Source organism: Channa argus, chromosome 14 (assembly GCF_033026475.1).
Source record: "Channa argus isolate prfri chromosome 14, Channa argus male v1.0, whole genome shotgun sequence".
Taxonomy (NCBI): domain Eukaryota; kingdom Metazoa; phylum Chordata; class Actinopteri; order Anabantiformes; family Channidae; genus Channa; species Channa argus.
Genome location: NC_090210.1, coordinates 6,451,635 through 6,468,921, shown reverse-complemented (window position 1 = coordinate 6,468,921; position 17,287 = coordinate 6,451,635). Strand labels below are relative to the sequence as shown.

Here is a 17,287-nt window from a genome sequence, read left to right as displayed (position 1 = left end):
GGGGGGTGGGGGCCATTGAGTGCCTTGTCAGCCTCATCCCTGCTGTTTTTTTAAATAGCAAAAAATGGCCTTCTCTGAATGATGCATTGTCATCAAGTCTGATTGTTTCCGTTCTCTCATCCTAACACTCCATCTCCTGAGGCTACAGATTGTCTCGAATAAATGCAATCAAATCTATTCCAAAAGGCTATAATGCCCTGGCCCAAAGCAAAAATTAAATCAGGTACTGATGAATGTTTCTGTAAATATTGTCAGTGTTCCTGTGGATGCTGAGACGAGAGCTTTTACCTCCACATTTAACACATGGTCAGGGCCCCACACATTTACAGTTCTGTTGTGTATATGACAACGCTATTTCCTATTCTGCTTATATTTTTGATATATTTATTTTTTTATCATTGTGCTGTATTTTTGCAAATGTACCCCTGGTCTTTTTAATCAGTGTATTTGTAATGCATTTTCTGGGATTTTAAAGGAGAGAATGCCATCTTAGAACAACTGTAGCAACTGCGACTGCTATTTTCACACTGTTACAATGCAGCTTTTAGCCTTCATCAGGGTCATTAGGATCCTTGTGTTGTTAAAGTTATATATAATGACCATGACGAATGACAAACTGACACTGTCAAAAAAGTCATTAGGTCATCATAGATTTATCTCATGTCAGCATCCATTATTCAAGATGTTTCACTCTTAACCAAAAATGTCATTCCGCATGTGTATAGGTCAAGAGGTCACAAAAGTCACTAGGATTCATTTTTGAGGATAAATGAACTTTTTGTTAATATTGTAGATGAAGAAAATCGGAAGAAAATTGGACCAAATTGGTAGGTCAATAAACAAAAGTATTACTTAAGTCCTATAGTCCTGCTATCATTACCACCCATCATAGGGTTATGAGTTGAGTCTTCATTTTCATAGATTTCAGTAAAGCTTTCACTTATACAAAGGCGGGGGTGATCATGCTTTTGCTTTGTAAGCCTTTAATTTATGGAAAATTTTATCCCTTAATGTCAGAGCAGCCTTGGAACATGTAGCTTTTAAATCATTGCTGACTATTAATTAATACTAGAGTATGATATTTTCTTTTAATTATGGCTTTGTCTTTTGTATTTTATTTAGATTGTATTCCTTGTGTGCAATCTTATTATACTTGTATTTATTTGACTTTAATTTTATGAATTTATTTTGTATATGTGAAGTAATTTGGTCAACAGGATGTTGTTTTTAAAGTACTATTTAAAATTTTATTTGATGTGATTTGATCATTGAAATGTTGTATTGTATTAGGCTCCATTATATTGCCAAGTGGCACTGTGTCCACTTCACCTATTCAAAAATGTTTATATTTTGTCATATTTTGTTCACTTGTGCATTATACACACACCTATATCACAACAGCTTGAAGAAAATGAAATGACAAAAAAGGCAATTTGTTCATTTGCTTTTTTTATTTTTTCAAAGTAATTGAAGCAGATCATATACATATCTCCATACATCAGTTTGGCAGAACAGTGAGTCAGTAGGTCCTGTCCAGGTAGAGGGATGTGCTCTGAAATCCAGCTGAGCTAGGTCAGCATCCAGCCTCAGTCTCTTTTCCCTCTCTCATCGTGTGGAGCGGCCTAATGGCCGCCAGTACAACATGACAGCTTCAACTTAATCCTCATTAAGTACTGTAACAATGCAGGAAGTAACTGCTGCAGTCACGATTAGACGGGCTCACTATTTGGCAGGAAATGGCTCCTCTAAGCTACGTCCAAGACACCTAGAGCGTCCCAAAAGTTTTCAATTCAAGCCCATCTTTTCTGACAGTTTTCCGGTAGCAGCGGACATAAGGGAAATAAAGGAGGAAGAAGAAATGCGATAATTTGGTCCAAGTGTATATTTTTTAAAATATTGATTCATAGGGTGTAAAAAAGTGGATGCGCTCTAAGAGGTCTACATTGAAAACGGACGAGCTGCATAACTTCATGTTCATGTTTGGAAACATAATGTCTAAAATAGGTTTAATTTTATGTGATTGAGATTACCACTATTCCAACGAGTTCACTTTCTTAAACAACGACTCTTGATTGAAATAATTTTTATTCTCTTTTAAATCATGTATGTTTTGCATAGAAAAGACCAATTTACTGTCGAAAAATACACCGTAATCCGACATAATTCAATATAAAAGATAATAGAGGTTTGCGGGCGTCGATCTAAAGTAAAAATAATAACATTAATAAAAACAGTTAAGTAACATAGGCCAAGTATTGTCAGAGCCTATTAGTAAAAAAACTAAGAAACTCCGCATAATGCCCAAATAAAACGTTTGAAATTCCTAAACCTCTTCTAAAGAGTCTATAGTGCTGTTTTTTTTTACATGTGTAATCAATTACAGTTGCCATTAAACTACACCAGTGTAGTTGGGCTACATTTACTCAACTAAGATACTGTAGTGGGAATTTTGTACTTTACTTGAGCATTTTCATTTTATAACAGTTTGTATTTACTTCACTACATTTCGGAGTCAGATTTTATACTTTACTGTAAATGCATTTAACTAAAAGCTGCAATAAGTAGCTACTCAGGAGATTAATGATAGCACATTTAATTGACAAATACATTCTGAATTATGTTTATAGGTAAGATTAGACTTTTTGATCACTGAAGGAAACACAAACACTACAGTATAATATGATTAAGACACTAATGCTGCAACATTAAAGTGCAGTTTACACATGAATGCATCAATAATTCCATCCACCCATTATCGTTATCACTTAATGATTCTTTTGGTAATATTTGAAATGCAGATTTTACTTGTAAAAAAATTTTACTTGTTGATTTTGATCCTGTTATGGTACTTAAGTAAAATTTCTGTGTCTCCTACTACCACAAAAAAAACAAAAACAAACAAAATAACACACCAGTGATTCTAGTTTGTATCCCTCAGGTTGGCTACCTACCAATGAATGAAACCCCCTCTCAGAAGTGCAGGGTTCCAGCAGTTTCTGGTTCACTTATTTTTAAATGCATAGAAGGTAATTGCAAATTTTAATAACACCTTCTTTGTGTAGCTGGTGTTTGAACATATTATCTATGCAATTTTTTTCCTTTTCCAGTGATACAGTAACATTGACATAAATAAATGCAGATTTAACTGTTAAAATATAAAGCAAGAATCAAAAAGTGGCTAACATTCCAGAACATTATGTATGTGAAATAAAGAAAACACTTGCAGGAATGTTGGCTGTGATCCAAAGTAAACGGTTTGTGTTTTTTTGCTAAGTGGCTTCAAACGTGAGTCCTTCTAAGTTGGCATTTTTGTTTTATTTTGAAATCAGCTGAGAGATGCCATGACACTAAGTGCAAAGAGAACTGGAACCAGAAATGTGTTGAAGTGCACTTAAATTGGCACTGTGAAATCATAAATTAAAACAGTCACTTAAAAACATACTTTGAAATCTCAATTAAATAAATGGCATCCATACTGTAGTTTTTATTGCAGTAAATATTTGGCAAAGGATGAAACTCAGTCATTTATTTGAAAATAATCAAAACTATGAATACAGATTGGATTTTTTAAAACAAAAATATATTTCTCCTACACTTAAATGACTAAAATGTAAGTAACAAATACATAAGATACATTGATAAGCAACATTAAATAAATAAGTGTATTTAAATACAGACTTGTGCTGTCAACATCTGGAACAAATGAGCAAAACAGGAAGAGAAAAATGAGTGAGAAATAATTATACAAACATTCTGACACAGAAAAGATAGAAATATGAGTTCCATAAGTAAAACATATGTGCAAAAAAGTAACAGTCAATCTTATTTAGTTGACATGGTACATGTATTACTAGTTTCTTGACTGCAGGCAGACTGTGCACAATATATAAACATACACCACAGTGAGAGAAATGGAAAAACTGCTACAGTCTGGGAGCAAGTTGACTTAAATGAAATGCCAGAAAATTATCCTAATTCCTTTTTTAATGCATTATACTTTCAAAATATTTTAAAATACTATTTTGCTCAAAACATTAATAAACGCTATTGGATATCAAGCAAGTCACTGGGTGCATTTTAATAAAATGATAATTTTAATCTTCTTTCATCAGTGTAAATGCTAATATCTGTTCCTCTTCAGTGATTACTACTTGTGCAGTTGTCCACTCAACAACCAAACACACAAACATAGCACTAAACTACAATAAGATTATTACAGACATAGTATACTGTATCTCCATATGTATCCTAAAATATGCTGAGCATCAACCAAACATTGCCTGAATTGAAACACAATGAGTTCATGCACATAAAAAGGCTTAGTCATATTTGCTAAAGGTTTTGTCAATTGGTGGGTTAAAATCAAGGCGTTCACTTAGAATATTTTTTAAAATCCAAAAACAAAGTAATTTCATGCAAAAAGGTCCAATGGGGTGACCTAAATCAGCTAATTCAGCCTGACATTTTAGTTGAATTTAGAGGAAAACTACATGGATTCTTCAGAAATGTGAGTACAACCCCACAGCTCTTTTAAATCCGGCTGCTGTTGGTAGCTTCATATTTAGCATTTCCTTTATCTTTTCAGATAATTTAGGGCTGCTAGAAGTGAGTGTTACAACTGCCCTGGAGTATCAGTGTAATAAAACTATACCCATGACACCTTAAGCTTTTCAAAAACCAAACAAAACACAGCCAAAACAAAAAACTGACAGTGCAGTATTCCTTCAGTTTCTAATGTCTTTATCCTCCCTCCCTCTCTTCTTTAACCAATATTTCTTGACATTTTATGTAATTGCTGTTCTCTTTCTGCCTGTCAGGGTGGGATTTTGCATTCAGAGCAGGCTTGCCAGGCTGGTTGTAGGACCATTCTGAGGCTGAAACTGCACAGGGGGGAGTCCGTCTGTCCACTGCAACACCACACATTACTTAAATCTAAGGAGGGTAGATTGACTCACTTGTTAGCAATGGACTGATTGATGTTATACTTACACTGATGAGGTTGTGTTCAGGGAGGCTGCAGGCTGCAATATGGTCCTGCAGGAGCTGCTGGGAAAAGTTCTGGTGCATTTGAGCTGCCTCATGGGCATCCATGGTGTTACCACAGGCCTTGTTCAGATCTGCTAGAGAAAAAAAGATCATTGCAAATATTGAACTGAGTGTGGAACTGCTGACCACAGCAGCAGTTTTATGTGTAATGATTTTGGATCCTAATGTCAAATACAACTTTCACTTAGCTTAGAAGTATCAAGTTGTTGTGGTGTGATTAAGGGTTTCAATTGTCCATTTCTAATTTAGATGTGGCTACATTACTCTGTAATGTATTCAAGTTATGACTGGATGATATCTTTTCTTCCTCTGCAAGGGATCACTGTGCATGCTGATCCCTTGATCAGCCATTAGGAAAAGAAACAGCTTTTCTGAATTGTACAAACATAAAGCTTGAAAGTCTCTAACAAGTAAATTTTGTTATAAAAAAACAATTGGGTCTTAGGCTTCTGTGATGCCAGGGATGCCTGTGTTCGTCCAGAAAGACCAAAAATAAAACATCAAGGGCTAAGAAAACAGAATTACATCACAATTCACTGTCTCTCACATTTAGTGGTTTGGCCTAAAAATCTAGTTAATAACCACAGTGTTTCTCTGAGATCTACTATGAACATTAATCATAACCAGGTGATGCATACCAACATTGTACTTGATTCCATTGTCAGAAACTTTACTGGTCCACCAGAAAAGAAGAAAAAAAAATTACATTTAAATATAGTGCACAGCCCATGTACATCATATACTGTGGTTGAAGCCTTTCCATTGTGCAACAAACCATGAGCTTTATTCTTACGCCCCCAACAGGCCAAAATATGCCTTAAATGCTATTTTTTTCTCTCTTTTTTTTTGGTCCTTTCGGCTTATTCGTGAATTCAGGGTCGCCACAGTGGATCATTGTCCGCATGTTGATTTGGCATAGTTTTTATGCCGGATGCCTTTCATGACACAACCCTCCCCAATTTCTACCGGGTTTGAACCGGCACTTCACAGCTAGGGATGGGAATGGGCTGTTGGATCTACACAAAATATGTTGAGGTTCAGCGGCTTGCCCAGAAACTGCCTTACCAACTGAGCTACAGCCACCCCATACCTTAAATGCTATAATAATTGTAAATTGCACATTTGAGGTATTGACTAAATAGGATCCTTTTCAAATCCTGGATATAAATCACTTTTTAACTTGTATGGGTTTCGGACTTAAAATTTTTTTTTTTTAATTATTTATTTTCACATATTTTGTGTAAATCCTTTTTAACATATTATAAACATAACTATTGACCTCATTGTGAGAGGGTTGATGGACAGCAGTACCTTTAAGAAGTGCAGAGGACCAGAGCTGAACGGACATGTCTGGAATCTTGCTGGCAAGCTGCATTGCAGGAACCACCATATTGTTACTTTCCTGGAAGGAATGTGGAATCAGACAATTAGTCAAGGTCACATCTGCAGTCATAAGGTGCTGCTATTACTGTTTGTCGTCAAATACATAGTTCATTTGGTGATTTGTGGACTTACCCTGTGGTTGCCCAGTACAAAAAAGATGTGGCCCAGTAGGACTAGTGAGCAAGCAGTCAGTCTGTTTAAATCCTCAGCATTAGACATCTTCAGAGTCTCCCTAAGAAATCTTCTGTTGATGCAAATATGTATTAAATTATCTGGCAATTAAAGTATAAATTACATTGCTCTTTGTAAAACCGAACAGCAGTGGTTCTTACTTGGCCTCATTGTAACGTCCCTGGAAGAAAGATAGGAGCCCTCTGATGTAAAATGCTGCAGCTCGTAAACAATGAGAGCTGAAAAGGTCAAAGTTACATTATTTTAAAATTCTGAAGAAAACATGGAAATAACTTAACATGATGTGATTAGGGATGTCCGGTTCTGTTGGCTCCAATTCCCTTCCTTTAAAATTAGGCATTAGCCAACATAGTTACCAATATCATTACCATCAATTAATTAAATCTTTAAATATGTATCGGATACACTGAAATTGAAATTTATTTGGTCTATTTTATATTATCAGCTTATATGTCTATTAATATGTCTTCTACATATTAATAATGCATCCCTGACACCAGCAAATCATAAATATTTGCTGTTCTCTTGGCGCAAGTGGACCTCTCATCTGCCTTTGTGTGTGGGTGTTAAATTAAGGAAGGAATATAAATAGGCTGTTGGCATGTGTGTGAGGAGCCCTGAGCCTCTACAGAACTTAATTAGTATTAGAATTAGATTGGTTTTATTTTGTCTAATATGGATCTTTTGAAATATGCCCGAATCAGCGCAGATACCAATAAACAATATCAGATCGGGACATCTCTAATGTGACATTATCTTTAAGTTACCTGACAGGAAAGTTGTGATCAGGATTAATCCTCTCTAGAAGGCTGTACAGCTGATTCCAAAAGTAAATTAGCACCAATGCCAAGACAAAACATATATAAGTACATTTGTAAATTTTTAACAGCTGAGGAAAATTGCGTTTTTTTTTGTTTTGTTTTTTTCCCCCTTTTACCTCTTGATGTCTGTTGCCTTCCCGGATGTAGACACTGGCCAGGTTAGTTACAATAAATGTCCACAGCTCCTGGTGTGTTGTCATCTTCAATAAAAGAAAATAAGATTGACACTGAGTCATCTAATTCTGTAACAGACAAAGGTGTTATACCCCAAGCAAATTATTCAATTATTATTTAATTATTCAAATTAAATAATGTTATATGATAGCCTTGTGTCTTTAAAAAATATTTTCAGCAAAATATGCAGAGACTTTTTAGTGGACAATGACAACGAATTCTAATCTTCTACTGGGTTTTAAACATCTGGATAAACCCCAGAGATCAAAATGATAAAAGAGGCAACAGAAAGATGACACTCACCTGAAGAGCAGCAGTGAATTGAGCCTCAGCATTATCCATGCAATTCACAGAGATGCAGTAGAGGCCCTGTTAAAGAAGAAGAGAAAACACTTCTGAATCAACTGGAAAGGATGCATTTGTTACTAATGAGCAGCTCTGCATTACTCGGTAACCAAGGCCCCTTAACAGAATCACAAATGAGAAAAATTTAATGTTCAACAACAAATTTTAATTGAATAACGTGTCTGGCATTTAAACAAATTCATTTTAGCTTTAGATTTCTATGGAAGCCAGCCAAAAGGCAACTGCTGGAGTTATTATGATTTTGTATCCATTTTTCCTTATCAGAAGCGTGACTGTTACTTTTTTGTGAAAAGTGGTTATATTTCCTAGAAGACTTACCAGAAGTGTATGAAGCTGTGCAGCATGATTTGTAAATAACCTGGGAGACTGCTGGCAAAGCTGACAAACCTGAGAAATCTAAACACAGACAAAGACAACTGCAACCTGAAGCTGAACAATCTTAAGAGTAAAATGCGTTCACAAAATCTATGCTTCTGCCTATAATTAGTTAATTTCTGGCAACAAAGAGATTCACCGCTGATCATACCTCTTGTAAAGCTGTGGCCTTGTGGCCAGTGACGAGTCGGCACATGATGATATGCTCCAGCAGGATGACTTGGAATGTGGACAGGATGGGACTGCTATCCAGCACTTTGAACAGATGGATCCAAGTTGATTCAACATCATTGGCACTGAGGGGGAAATAAGCACTGATACCATTTCAACAAACTTACTCTTCAGTTTCTCCAGCTGCATGAGTGCTTTGTCTGTGTACTTCTGTGCCTTCTCCAAGTAGCCCGCCTGCATTGAGTGCATCACTGTCACCTTTTGGATATAAAAAAGAAAATAAGATATATTCTCTTGCACAACACAGAACAGTATGCTTTTTCAGTTTGTGTGTCTGTGTAACAAATGCTCACCAGATACACAAGCACACACATGTGCTCCTTAGGAAGCCAGTGGAACAGAGCTGCTGGATTAGTGGGAAGGATCTCATCATCATGGAGAGTGGAGATGGTCTGGATACACTGCTGAAGCTGCTTCAGACACGGCTTCACACTCTTTACCTAAATCCAATGCACACATACAGACTTTTAAGACTGACTCTTATTAAAATAATTAGTAATTTGATACCATAAGAAAGAACATCAGTCCAAAGCAAGTGTATAACACATGATTTTCCACTACTAAGAAAAGCCTTCCTGGATCCAATAATATACTCCACAGAGGAAATTACTTTTTTTACTTAAGTTCATGGGGCAAAAATTAAGTTCAATGAGGCTCCCGGGCCTCAATGAATAAGTTCTCATTTAAATTAAAATATTAAAATGTTTGTATGAAAAATGCAATGAATTGTATGGCTTCACTTACAGATCTAAATATGGCATTTCAAAATTATCTTCAATTATGTATTTTTGCTTGGCATTGGCATGATACCAACTGCCATTAGAAGACATATGGATCCTGCCGTACCTGACCAGCATCCAGGTAGTGCGTAACCTGCAGCACGAGGAAAAAAACTCTGAGGGACTCCTTCTGAATGGGGTTTCCCTGCCAGTTCTCAACGATGTTCCCACATAGCGTCAGTAGAGGGTGCACCTCATTTAACTTCCTCTCCATTAACAGCAGCTACAGAGCCACAAATGCATGAGCACTTTGCTAATTGCATAAATAATACGTAAAATGTTAATTAGCAGAGAATGGTTAAGCTTACCATTCCTTTACTTAATAAGAACAATGCTCTGCAAAGAGAGAAAATAACAAACTTTAAGCCACAGACCAATGTGCAATGTGCAATCTCTGTTCAAACAGCAATCTAATCCATTTACCTTGTGTACTCTGAGCCCATGACTCTAGCATATTCTGCTCCCACTCCAAGGAGGTCACAGGCAGATACCAAGTCCTTCTCTAGTGCATGCAATTGCTGCAAAATAAAAAAAGCTACACATAAATGCTACAAATAACTTGACAAAAAAGTGAATATTTGTAATACATGACATTGTCTTACTGCCAGCTGAAAAAGCAGTCTGCAGTGCCAGTAGGGAGTTTGCTGAGAGATCTGGATGGCCTTCCGTAACACTGGTTTGGCTGAATCCACCAGGTTCTTCAAAGCAGAAGCCAAAGTGTGAGTTACTAAGACAAAGCAAAAACACCTAGCAGTAACTTTCCTCAAAGACTGCTTTTCACATCACATAAAAAAATATGACATATTGTTTAAAGATGATTAGAGTCTATGGAAGAGATGTAGTGCCTGAATAAAAACAAATAAAATTCAAAAAGTAAAACACAGAAGATATTTGTAATTTTAAACCAACTTTTTATTAAGAATGTACCCAAACAAACAAAAAACAAAACAATCAACTGTTCAATCACAGGTTCGTGTGAAAGATTCTTGAGAGGCCACTGTAATGTGCAGAGAGGCTGCGTTGCAACATATGAAGGCAGCTGAGCTAGCGTGAAGTCTACTGCAGGAGTAACTGACTCCGTTTTTGAGATCCGCAGCCCTGCTGTTTTCCCACTTATCCACTGCTGATTACCTTGATCAGGTGTGTTCAGTCAATTACCAGGAAAACAAGGGCTGTCCAGCGATAGCTGGAAAACAACCAGGGCTGGAGCTATTCTTACTTGAAGCAAACATCAAGAGTGTAAAGCATTAGATTAGAAACCTCTGCTGTATAAATAAAAAATAAAAATAAACCCATTAATTCTAAGTAAACATCAAAATTGTTATTGTTAAAATATTAGGTAATTTAATTTGATACTTGTATTGTTAGTCATCTTTTGCTTTAAGATGAAAAATTAACTAGTATATAACTGCAGTGTGAAAATCATTGACTCTGGGCTTTAGATTAATTAACAGCCAACTAATTTTTTGTCTCAGTAGCAGTCTCCTTTAGAAGAATTATGGTTGTGTGTACTTTTTGGAGAAATTGTCATTTGTTAATTAACAACATGCTGCACTCAGGGATGTAATTTTTGCATATGTGAAAAAATCATTTTTCTTTTTTTTACGATGGGAAAAAAAGTTTGTCTAAATGTCTAAATCATTTATGTTGTCATGTTTTCCATTTAATTATGACTGAAAAACATGATACATAAAAGAAGAAATACAAATAACAATGTATTGTATTTCATTTTATTGCGTCTGATTTTGTTGTAGACATTTAAGATCTTCCGTGGCATGCATGCAAATTGTGCACCTACCTGTTGACAGTAGAACTCTGACAGAATGCTTGCTGCTTCAAACTTGACATCTTCAAATTGAGAGATCTGGTACAAATAAATAAGGAATTTTAGTCCCCCATTAACAGTAACGTTACCAGTTATAAATCATGAGTCAGATCGTTTGCATGATTTTGAGGAGATGCAGTCATATTGAGATCACATTTTGTATTGGTTTACTTATATTGTCGTGTCGTTCGTGTACAGAAAAAGGATACTTGTTGAGATATGAACCACTGTGGACAGAAAAGAAAGCAACACATTGGAATGACCATCATAGTAAGTTGGTGCATATGATGAATGAGCATCAAATACTGGACATGTACACAGCCCATCTACAATTTCACTAACTGACTGTACCAGCGCTTGGTAAGTTATCAGACACAGTCGTTACTGCTCACCGCTTTCTCCAGGTGAGTCTGGGCCAGTTCGCTGTTCTTTGTGTGGCGGTACAGCACCGAGCCCAGCTGCAGGTGAGTTCGGGCCTCGACCCTGGGAGGCGGCTTGAACTGAAACACAGCTTGCAAACAGTGGACACACAACCGGATCTTTGGCGGACTCGACGTGCGAAAATGTTCAGCAAAACCCAGCAGGGCCAAGTACCAGGGCTCCGGGGCCTCAGTGGTCGCTGCCATTTTAAATCGTCTGACGACAAGACAGGAACAACAGAGAGCAATGTATGAAGGGCTGACGTCCGCTGACTAAATAGCGCTAAGCTATCCAGCCTCTCTTGTGTTTTCTACCTCAGCCATTTACATTAATCTGAGTACTAGCGCCAAACTAGTCAGTTAGAAAAAGAACTTCCGCTGTTTAAAATTTAACAGTAAGCAGAATATAATTAACAAATTGTGAAATTCAGGCTATAATAGTTACACTGCAACAAAAACAGTAAAACATTTATAGCTACCCACCACGAAAAATGCATTTCATTGCTAAGATCTAAAATATATAGAGTTTTTTACGGGAATATTATCAATTACTAAGATGTCTCTTTTATTTTGAAGGGAACATCATCCTTCCTCTTAATGCTATAGTTTATTTCTAATAAAAGAGATAATCACGTCAAGTTTCTCTCTTCTTGATATTTAACATATTGGTTATTATATTTGTATTTTTCAAGAGTCATAAACCCAAGTGGTTGAAATTATTCTGTTTTCTGGTAAAGCGGTCGATGTATGGAACTAATGTTTTGCAATGTTTCTATGGAACAAGTAAAGGGGTGGGCTCTTTTGCGGAGTTTGATATTCACTTAAAACGTTGCGTGCAATGCCCGCTTTGTGGCTAGTAGTAGTATAGTGTTGTGAGTGTAGAAGACTACGAAAAGGACGTAAGTTAGCTTCGGTTGTCGGTTCATTCATGATAGTGGGAGCTGTTGCTGGGCGTTGGTAACAGTTAAGTAATTTGACACAGTTTAAGCTTTAAAAGCTTAAATTACAACACATTTATTTATTGTTTAGTAAGATCTACAGGTATAGCAACTAAAGAAAAAAATAGCATCTGTTAACCGTTAGTTAACTAACAATAGCTTATTCTGGCTGTAGAGGGAATCTTATTCGTATCCGGTGATCCAACAATTATCCACTCCAGAGATCGTTGTATGACGAACACTGAACATTTATTGAATTCCACGATTCTCAACTTAGCTGATGACGGATTAATTCTACAGTATACGTTTGCAAATTGTAATTTCACAAACACGTTCACAAGTCAATTCCACCAAACAAGGTAAGAAACCGTGTGCCTCCACAGCTACACACTGAAACTCTCACTTCTACCTTGTTTCGGTCCCCACTACTGTGTTGTCCGTTTGTTCTTTCAGCTATAATAGCTGAGTTTAAATTTCTAATATGATTTTTGCAGCTGACATTGTGATTTTTAGCGAAAATCTAAAGAGGTATAGGTCTGCTCGGGAGAGCAGAGGAGTGAAGTTTAGCCACAGTAAGACAGAATACATGTGTGTGAATGAGAGGGACCCAAGTGGAACGGTGAGGTTACAGGGAGCAGAGGTGAAGAAGGTGCAGGACTTTAAGTACTTAGGGTCAACGGTTCAGAGCCATTGAGAGTGTGGAAAAGAGGTGAAGAGGCGAGTGTAAGCAGGTTGAAACGGGTGGAGAAAATTGTCAGGTGTGTTGTGTGATAAAAGAGTATCAGCGAGAATGAAAGGAAAGGTGTTCAAGACTATTATAAGATCACCAATGTTGTACGGCCTAGAGACAGTGGCACTGAAGAAGAAACAGGAGACAGAGCTGGAGGTAGCAGAGCTTAAGATGTTGAGGTTCTCTTGGGAGTGACGAAGATGGACAGGATCAGGACTGAGGACGTCAGAGGGACAGTTCATGTTAGATGTTTTGGAGATAAAGTCAGAGAGGCCAGACTGAGGTTGTTTGGACATGTTCAGAGGAGAAACTGTGAATATATCGGTAGAAGGATGCTGAGGTTGGAGCTGCCAGGCAGAAGGTCTAGAAGAAGAGGAAGAAGAAGACAGTTATTTGTCTGTTTTTTCAAAAAGCTGAGCTGAACTACCTCTCTTTTAACAAACGTTTTATAACATTGTTTCTACGACAACTGGTTAAACAAACTTAAAAGGTAAACTTCAATTATATGCAGTTATGTGACATCATCAGTACACTTATACATACACTTCCACTAACCTTACAATACACTACATGAACACAAAAGGAAGAAACCCTGGTTAGCTCATTCACTGGCTAAAGTGAATAAAACTGCAGTGGAGCAATTGTTGTTTCCAGTCTTTTACAACTCCATTAACGTTGTCACATTTCTTATCAGGGAGGAGAATCACGTGACAAAATGGCAAAACGGAGGATCACACAGGAAACTTTTGATGCTGCAGTCAAGGAAAACATGGAAGAGTTTGATATGAATCCTGATGAAGCTTTGAAGGACGCTGTGGAACAGTTTGAGTCTCAAGGTAAAAGCCCACTAGATATTACGCTTGGATATTATGTTTTGTGTATAAATTATGTAAACAAACATTAAATATAAATTTCCAAGCAGAATCGAAATAACACAGGTGAAAAACCAAACCAAAACCGAAGTATGGCTATGCATGCGTTGCAGGTGGAAACAATTGATTATCTAAGCTGTAGATGCTGCAGTAAGTAAAACCAGTACATTGTTTATCATTAGAAATTGTTTCTAGTGACAAATGTGACTGGAGCCACAAGTCTGATGATTAATGTTGTATTCTGCATTGTATCAAGACTCAGCGAATATGTGACATTTTCGGAAAAGTTGTTTGGCAATGTGTATTTAAATATCGTTTACCTTTGAACCATTTCTATTTTGTATTGATATGTTGTTGCATACCATTAGAGCTAATCTTATGTGTGCAGGTGTGGATCTTACTTGTATAGTAAAAGCTGTATCAGCTGTATCATCTGATGAAAACCAAGAAGAGCAAATCCATGAGGTCTTACAGGTGAGTCTTAACTTGTTTTGTTAATGTGCTGCATACTGCTGTTGTATTTAATGACAATGACTCTTTGTTCACCTAATTTTTTCACTTGCAGGCTTTACATTCCCTTCAAATTGGTAAAGACGTAACAGAAGTAATGGCAGACATAAAACGCTTCACTGAGCAGTGTTCAATTGGGTTTGCCCAGAGATATCTGGCTGCCCAAAAAGATGCCTACCCCACCATCCTTTCTTATTGCAAAAAGAGTATGGAGGAGCAAGAAGCTCTGCTATCCTCCTTGTGTGCTCTGACTGCATTGACAGATGGACAACCAGACCTGTTGGATGCAGATGGACAGCAGTTCCTTTTGGATGTCCTTAAGAAGTACAAGACAGATCCCACTGTGACACGTGTAGCCATCTGTGCTGTACGTCACTGCTGTTTAAAACACGAACAAAACAGGCAAGATCTGGTCAAACGTGGAGTACTGCCACTGCTGATTGGTGCTATTACACAACAGAGTGGAAGTGCAGAGCTGGTGAAGGACGTGTCTGCGGCTCTTAGAGTCATGACGTATGACGATGATGTCCGTGTTGCATTTGGGCAGGCTCATGAGCATGCAAAGATTATTGTTCTAGAAAACAATGGACTGAAGGTTTTAATTGAGGCTGCAAAAGGTAAGGCCAGATGACCACTAGTTTATGTGGGTGTTTAGCACAATAGCTTTTCTACTGTTTTCTACATCAGATTCAAACATTTTTTTGGTTTGTTTCTTGTGTTCCTTTCTTACAGCACACCTTAACAATATGTCAGTTGTAAGTGAGATTTGTGCAACCTTGTCGCGTCTGGCTGTAAGAAATGAGTTCTGTCAAGACATCTGTGATCTGGGAGGATTAAAACTCATGATAAAGTTGCTTGGAGACAGCTATGAGTCAGCGGTAGTGTACAAAAAACAACGGATTACGGGGCAAACTGATTTAAGATTTAACTTCCATATGTGTTCTGCTCATGCACTTGGTTTTTCCATTTCAGGAGCTGGTTAGGCAAGTCCTATGCGCAATACGGGCTGTAGCAGGAAACGATGATGTCAAAGATGCAGTTGTTAATGCTGATGGAGTTCAGCTCATTGTAACTGCCATGAACAGACACATGACTAATTCAGCTGTGAGTTACATGTAATGGCTACATGTGAACATTTTGTAAATACATTTCATACAATCAAAATGTTCTAAGGTTATGTTTGTATTCTGTTTTAGGTGTGTGAGCAGGGATGTGCATGCCTATCAGTCCTTGCTTTACGTAAACCGAACAACTGCAGTGTCATCATGGAGAATGGTGGTGCCTTAGCTGCTATACAGTCTATGAAGTCACATACAGATGCAGTTAATGTACAGGTACTATGATCTATGGTCATTAATAATTAATGCTCACCTGAATAAAACAAACATGCCAATTGATAACCTGCCATCTTTATGTGTCACTGATTTTATCCCATTATATACAGAAACAGGCATGTATGCTGTTGAGAAACCTGGTTTCACATATGCAGAACTACAGCCAACCAATCCTAGAGATGGGAGCAGAGGCCCTGATAGCCCAGGCATTAAAGACCCATAAAGACTGTGGGGATGTGGGTAAAGCAGCTCTCAGAGATCTGGGATGCCAGGTGGAGCTTCGAGAGCTGTGGACCGGCAAACATGGCAGCCTCGCCAACTGAAAGTACAGGAGAGCATCCGATACAACAGTACACTCTTACCTGAGTGTCATGATGTTGGTCACCGTAGCCAAGACTTGAATCTGATATTTCTACATAGCTAGAAACACTTGTACAGAGTAGTTGTTGTAGAAAAGTGAATAGTGCAAACAACCAAGCCACCACTCCCACTTATTGAAGGATTGAAAATAATGTATCTGGTTTTGAATGAAAAATACAGAAAGGTCACTGTACTCCTGTTGCACATGTTTTATTTGCTATTTGTTTGTCCAATTTGTATCAGCAACACATTTGTGTTCATGAAATGTAATGTTAATGACAAGGAAATTAGTTTTTTTGTGCCATGGCTAAAGACAAATGAATTTGCTGCTATGCAAACAGTTTTAGTTTAGTGCAGATTTCCATGTTGGTGGAACTAACAAAATGGATTGTGTGTAATGCCTTACATGTTTCCTAGATCTAAACATTTCTTTTTGTTGTTGTTGTTTTTTTGAGGGGGGGGTTATACATACAGATTAAATACAACCCCAATTCAAAACAAGTTGGGACGATGTGTAAAATGTAAATAAAAACAGAATGCAATGATCTGCAAATCCCATCAAACCATATTTTATTCCAAATAAAACATAAACAACTGAGAAACTGAGAAATGTTATCATTTCATGGAAAAAATATTGGCTCATTTTGGCTCATCTCAAAAAAAGCATATGTTGCCTTCAAACCTCTTTGTACGTTTCAGCATTGATGACGCCTTTCCAGATGTGTAAGCTGCCCATGCCAGAGATACTAATGCACCCCATAGCATCAGAGATTCAGGCGTTTGAACTGTCTGCTGATTACAAGCTGGATGGTCCCTCTCCTCTGTAGTCCACAGGACATGGTGTCCATGTTTTCTAAAAAGAATTTTAAAATTTAGATTCATCTGACCACAGAACAATTTACAATTTTGCCTCAGACCATTTTGAATGAGCT

The 17,287-nt window shown here is 37.3% G+C and overlaps 2 protein-coding genes across 12 annotated transcripts; one reads left to right on the top strand and one right to left on the bottom strand.

Annotated features, from left to right (window-relative positions):
- Positions 1-3,511: 3,511 nt before the first annotated feature.
- mau2 (MAU2 sister chromatid cohesion factor) lies at positions 3,512-12,135 on the bottom strand. Of its 7 annotated transcripts, none has more exons than XM_067528887.1 (19): positions 11,585-12,135; positions 11,364-11,419; positions 11,166-11,231; positions 9,970-10,094; positions 9,791-9,902; positions 9,676-9,703; positions 9,435-9,590; positions 8,882-9,028; positions 8,696-8,786; positions 8,509-8,612; positions 8,301-8,378; positions 7,920-7,985; positions 7,559-7,642; positions 7,389-7,438; positions 6,762-6,839; positions 6,562-6,673; positions 6,358-6,448; positions 4,990-5,120; positions 3,512-3,693 (listed from the first exon to the last, which is right to left on the bottom strand). In XM_067528887.1, the coding sequence occupies exons 1-19, from the start codon at positions 11,816-11,818 to the stop codon at positions 3,667-3,669; spliced, it is 1,836 nt and encodes a 611-aa protein (XP_067384988.1). In that variant the 5' UTR covers positions 11,819-12,135; the 3' UTR covers positions 3,512-3,666. The 7 variants fall into 7 exon arrangements, with proteins under 7 accessions (XP_067384988.1, XP_067384989.1, XP_067384986.1 ...); XM_067528888.1 differs by having other exon boundaries at positions 4,990-5,117; positions 11,585-12,124; XM_067528885.1 differs by lacking the exon at positions 3,512-3,693 and adding an exon at positions 3,700-4,907 and having other exon boundaries at positions 11,585-12,113.
- Positions 12,136-12,414: 279 nt separating this feature from the next.
- On the top strand, positions 12,415-16,918 carry armc6 (armadillo repeat containing 6). Of its 5 annotated transcripts, XM_067528893.1 has the most exons (9): positions 12,424-12,574; positions 12,725-12,908; positions 13,974-14,115; positions 14,540-14,625; positions 14,717-15,278; positions 15,394-15,539; positions 15,634-15,765; positions 15,858-15,995; positions 16,106-16,918. In XM_067528893.1, exons 3-9 carry the CDS (start codon positions 13,995-13,997, stop codon positions 16,316-16,318), a joined length of 1,398 nt encoding a protein of 465 aa, XP_067384994.1. In that variant the 5' UTR covers positions 12,424-12,574; positions 12,725-12,908; positions 13,974-13,994; the 3' UTR covers positions 16,319-16,918. The 5 variants fall into 5 exon arrangements, with proteins under 5 accessions (XP_067384995.1, XP_067384993.1, XP_067384994.1 ...); XM_067528894.1 differs by lacking the exon at positions 12,725-12,908 and having other exon boundaries at positions 12,415-12,574; XM_067528892.1 differs by having other exon boundaries at positions 12,416-12,908.
- Positions 16,919-17,287: the final 369 nt, after the last annotated feature.

Excerpts from the sequence above, each read along its gene's own strand:
- mau2 (XM_067528885.1), bottom strand. The coding sequence starts at position 11,818 with ATGGCAGCGACCACTGAGGCCCCGGAGCCCTGGTACTTGGCCCTGCTG. Across the intron at positions 8,379-8,508 it reads AGGCCACAGCTTTACAAGAG|ATTTCTCAGGTTTGTCAGCT; the intron begins GTATGATCAGCG and ends GTCTGTGTTTAG. Across the intron at positions 7,643-7,919 it reads AATTCACTGCTGCTCTTCAG|ATGACAACACACCAGGAGCT; the intron begins GTGAGTGTCATC and ends CTTTTATTGAAG.
- armc6 (XM_067528894.1), top strand. The coding sequence starts at position 13,995 with ATGGCAAAACGGAGGATCACACAGGAAACTTTTGATGCTGCAGTCAAG. Across the intron at positions 14,116-14,539 it reads GGAACAGTTTGAGTCTCAAG|GTGTGGATCTTACTTGTATA; the intron begins GTAAAAGCCCAC and ends TTATGTGTGCAG. Across the intron at positions 14,626-14,716 it reads AAATCCATGAGGTCTTACAG|GCTTTACATTCCCTTCAAAT; the intron begins GTGAGTCTTAAC and ends TTTCACTTGCAG.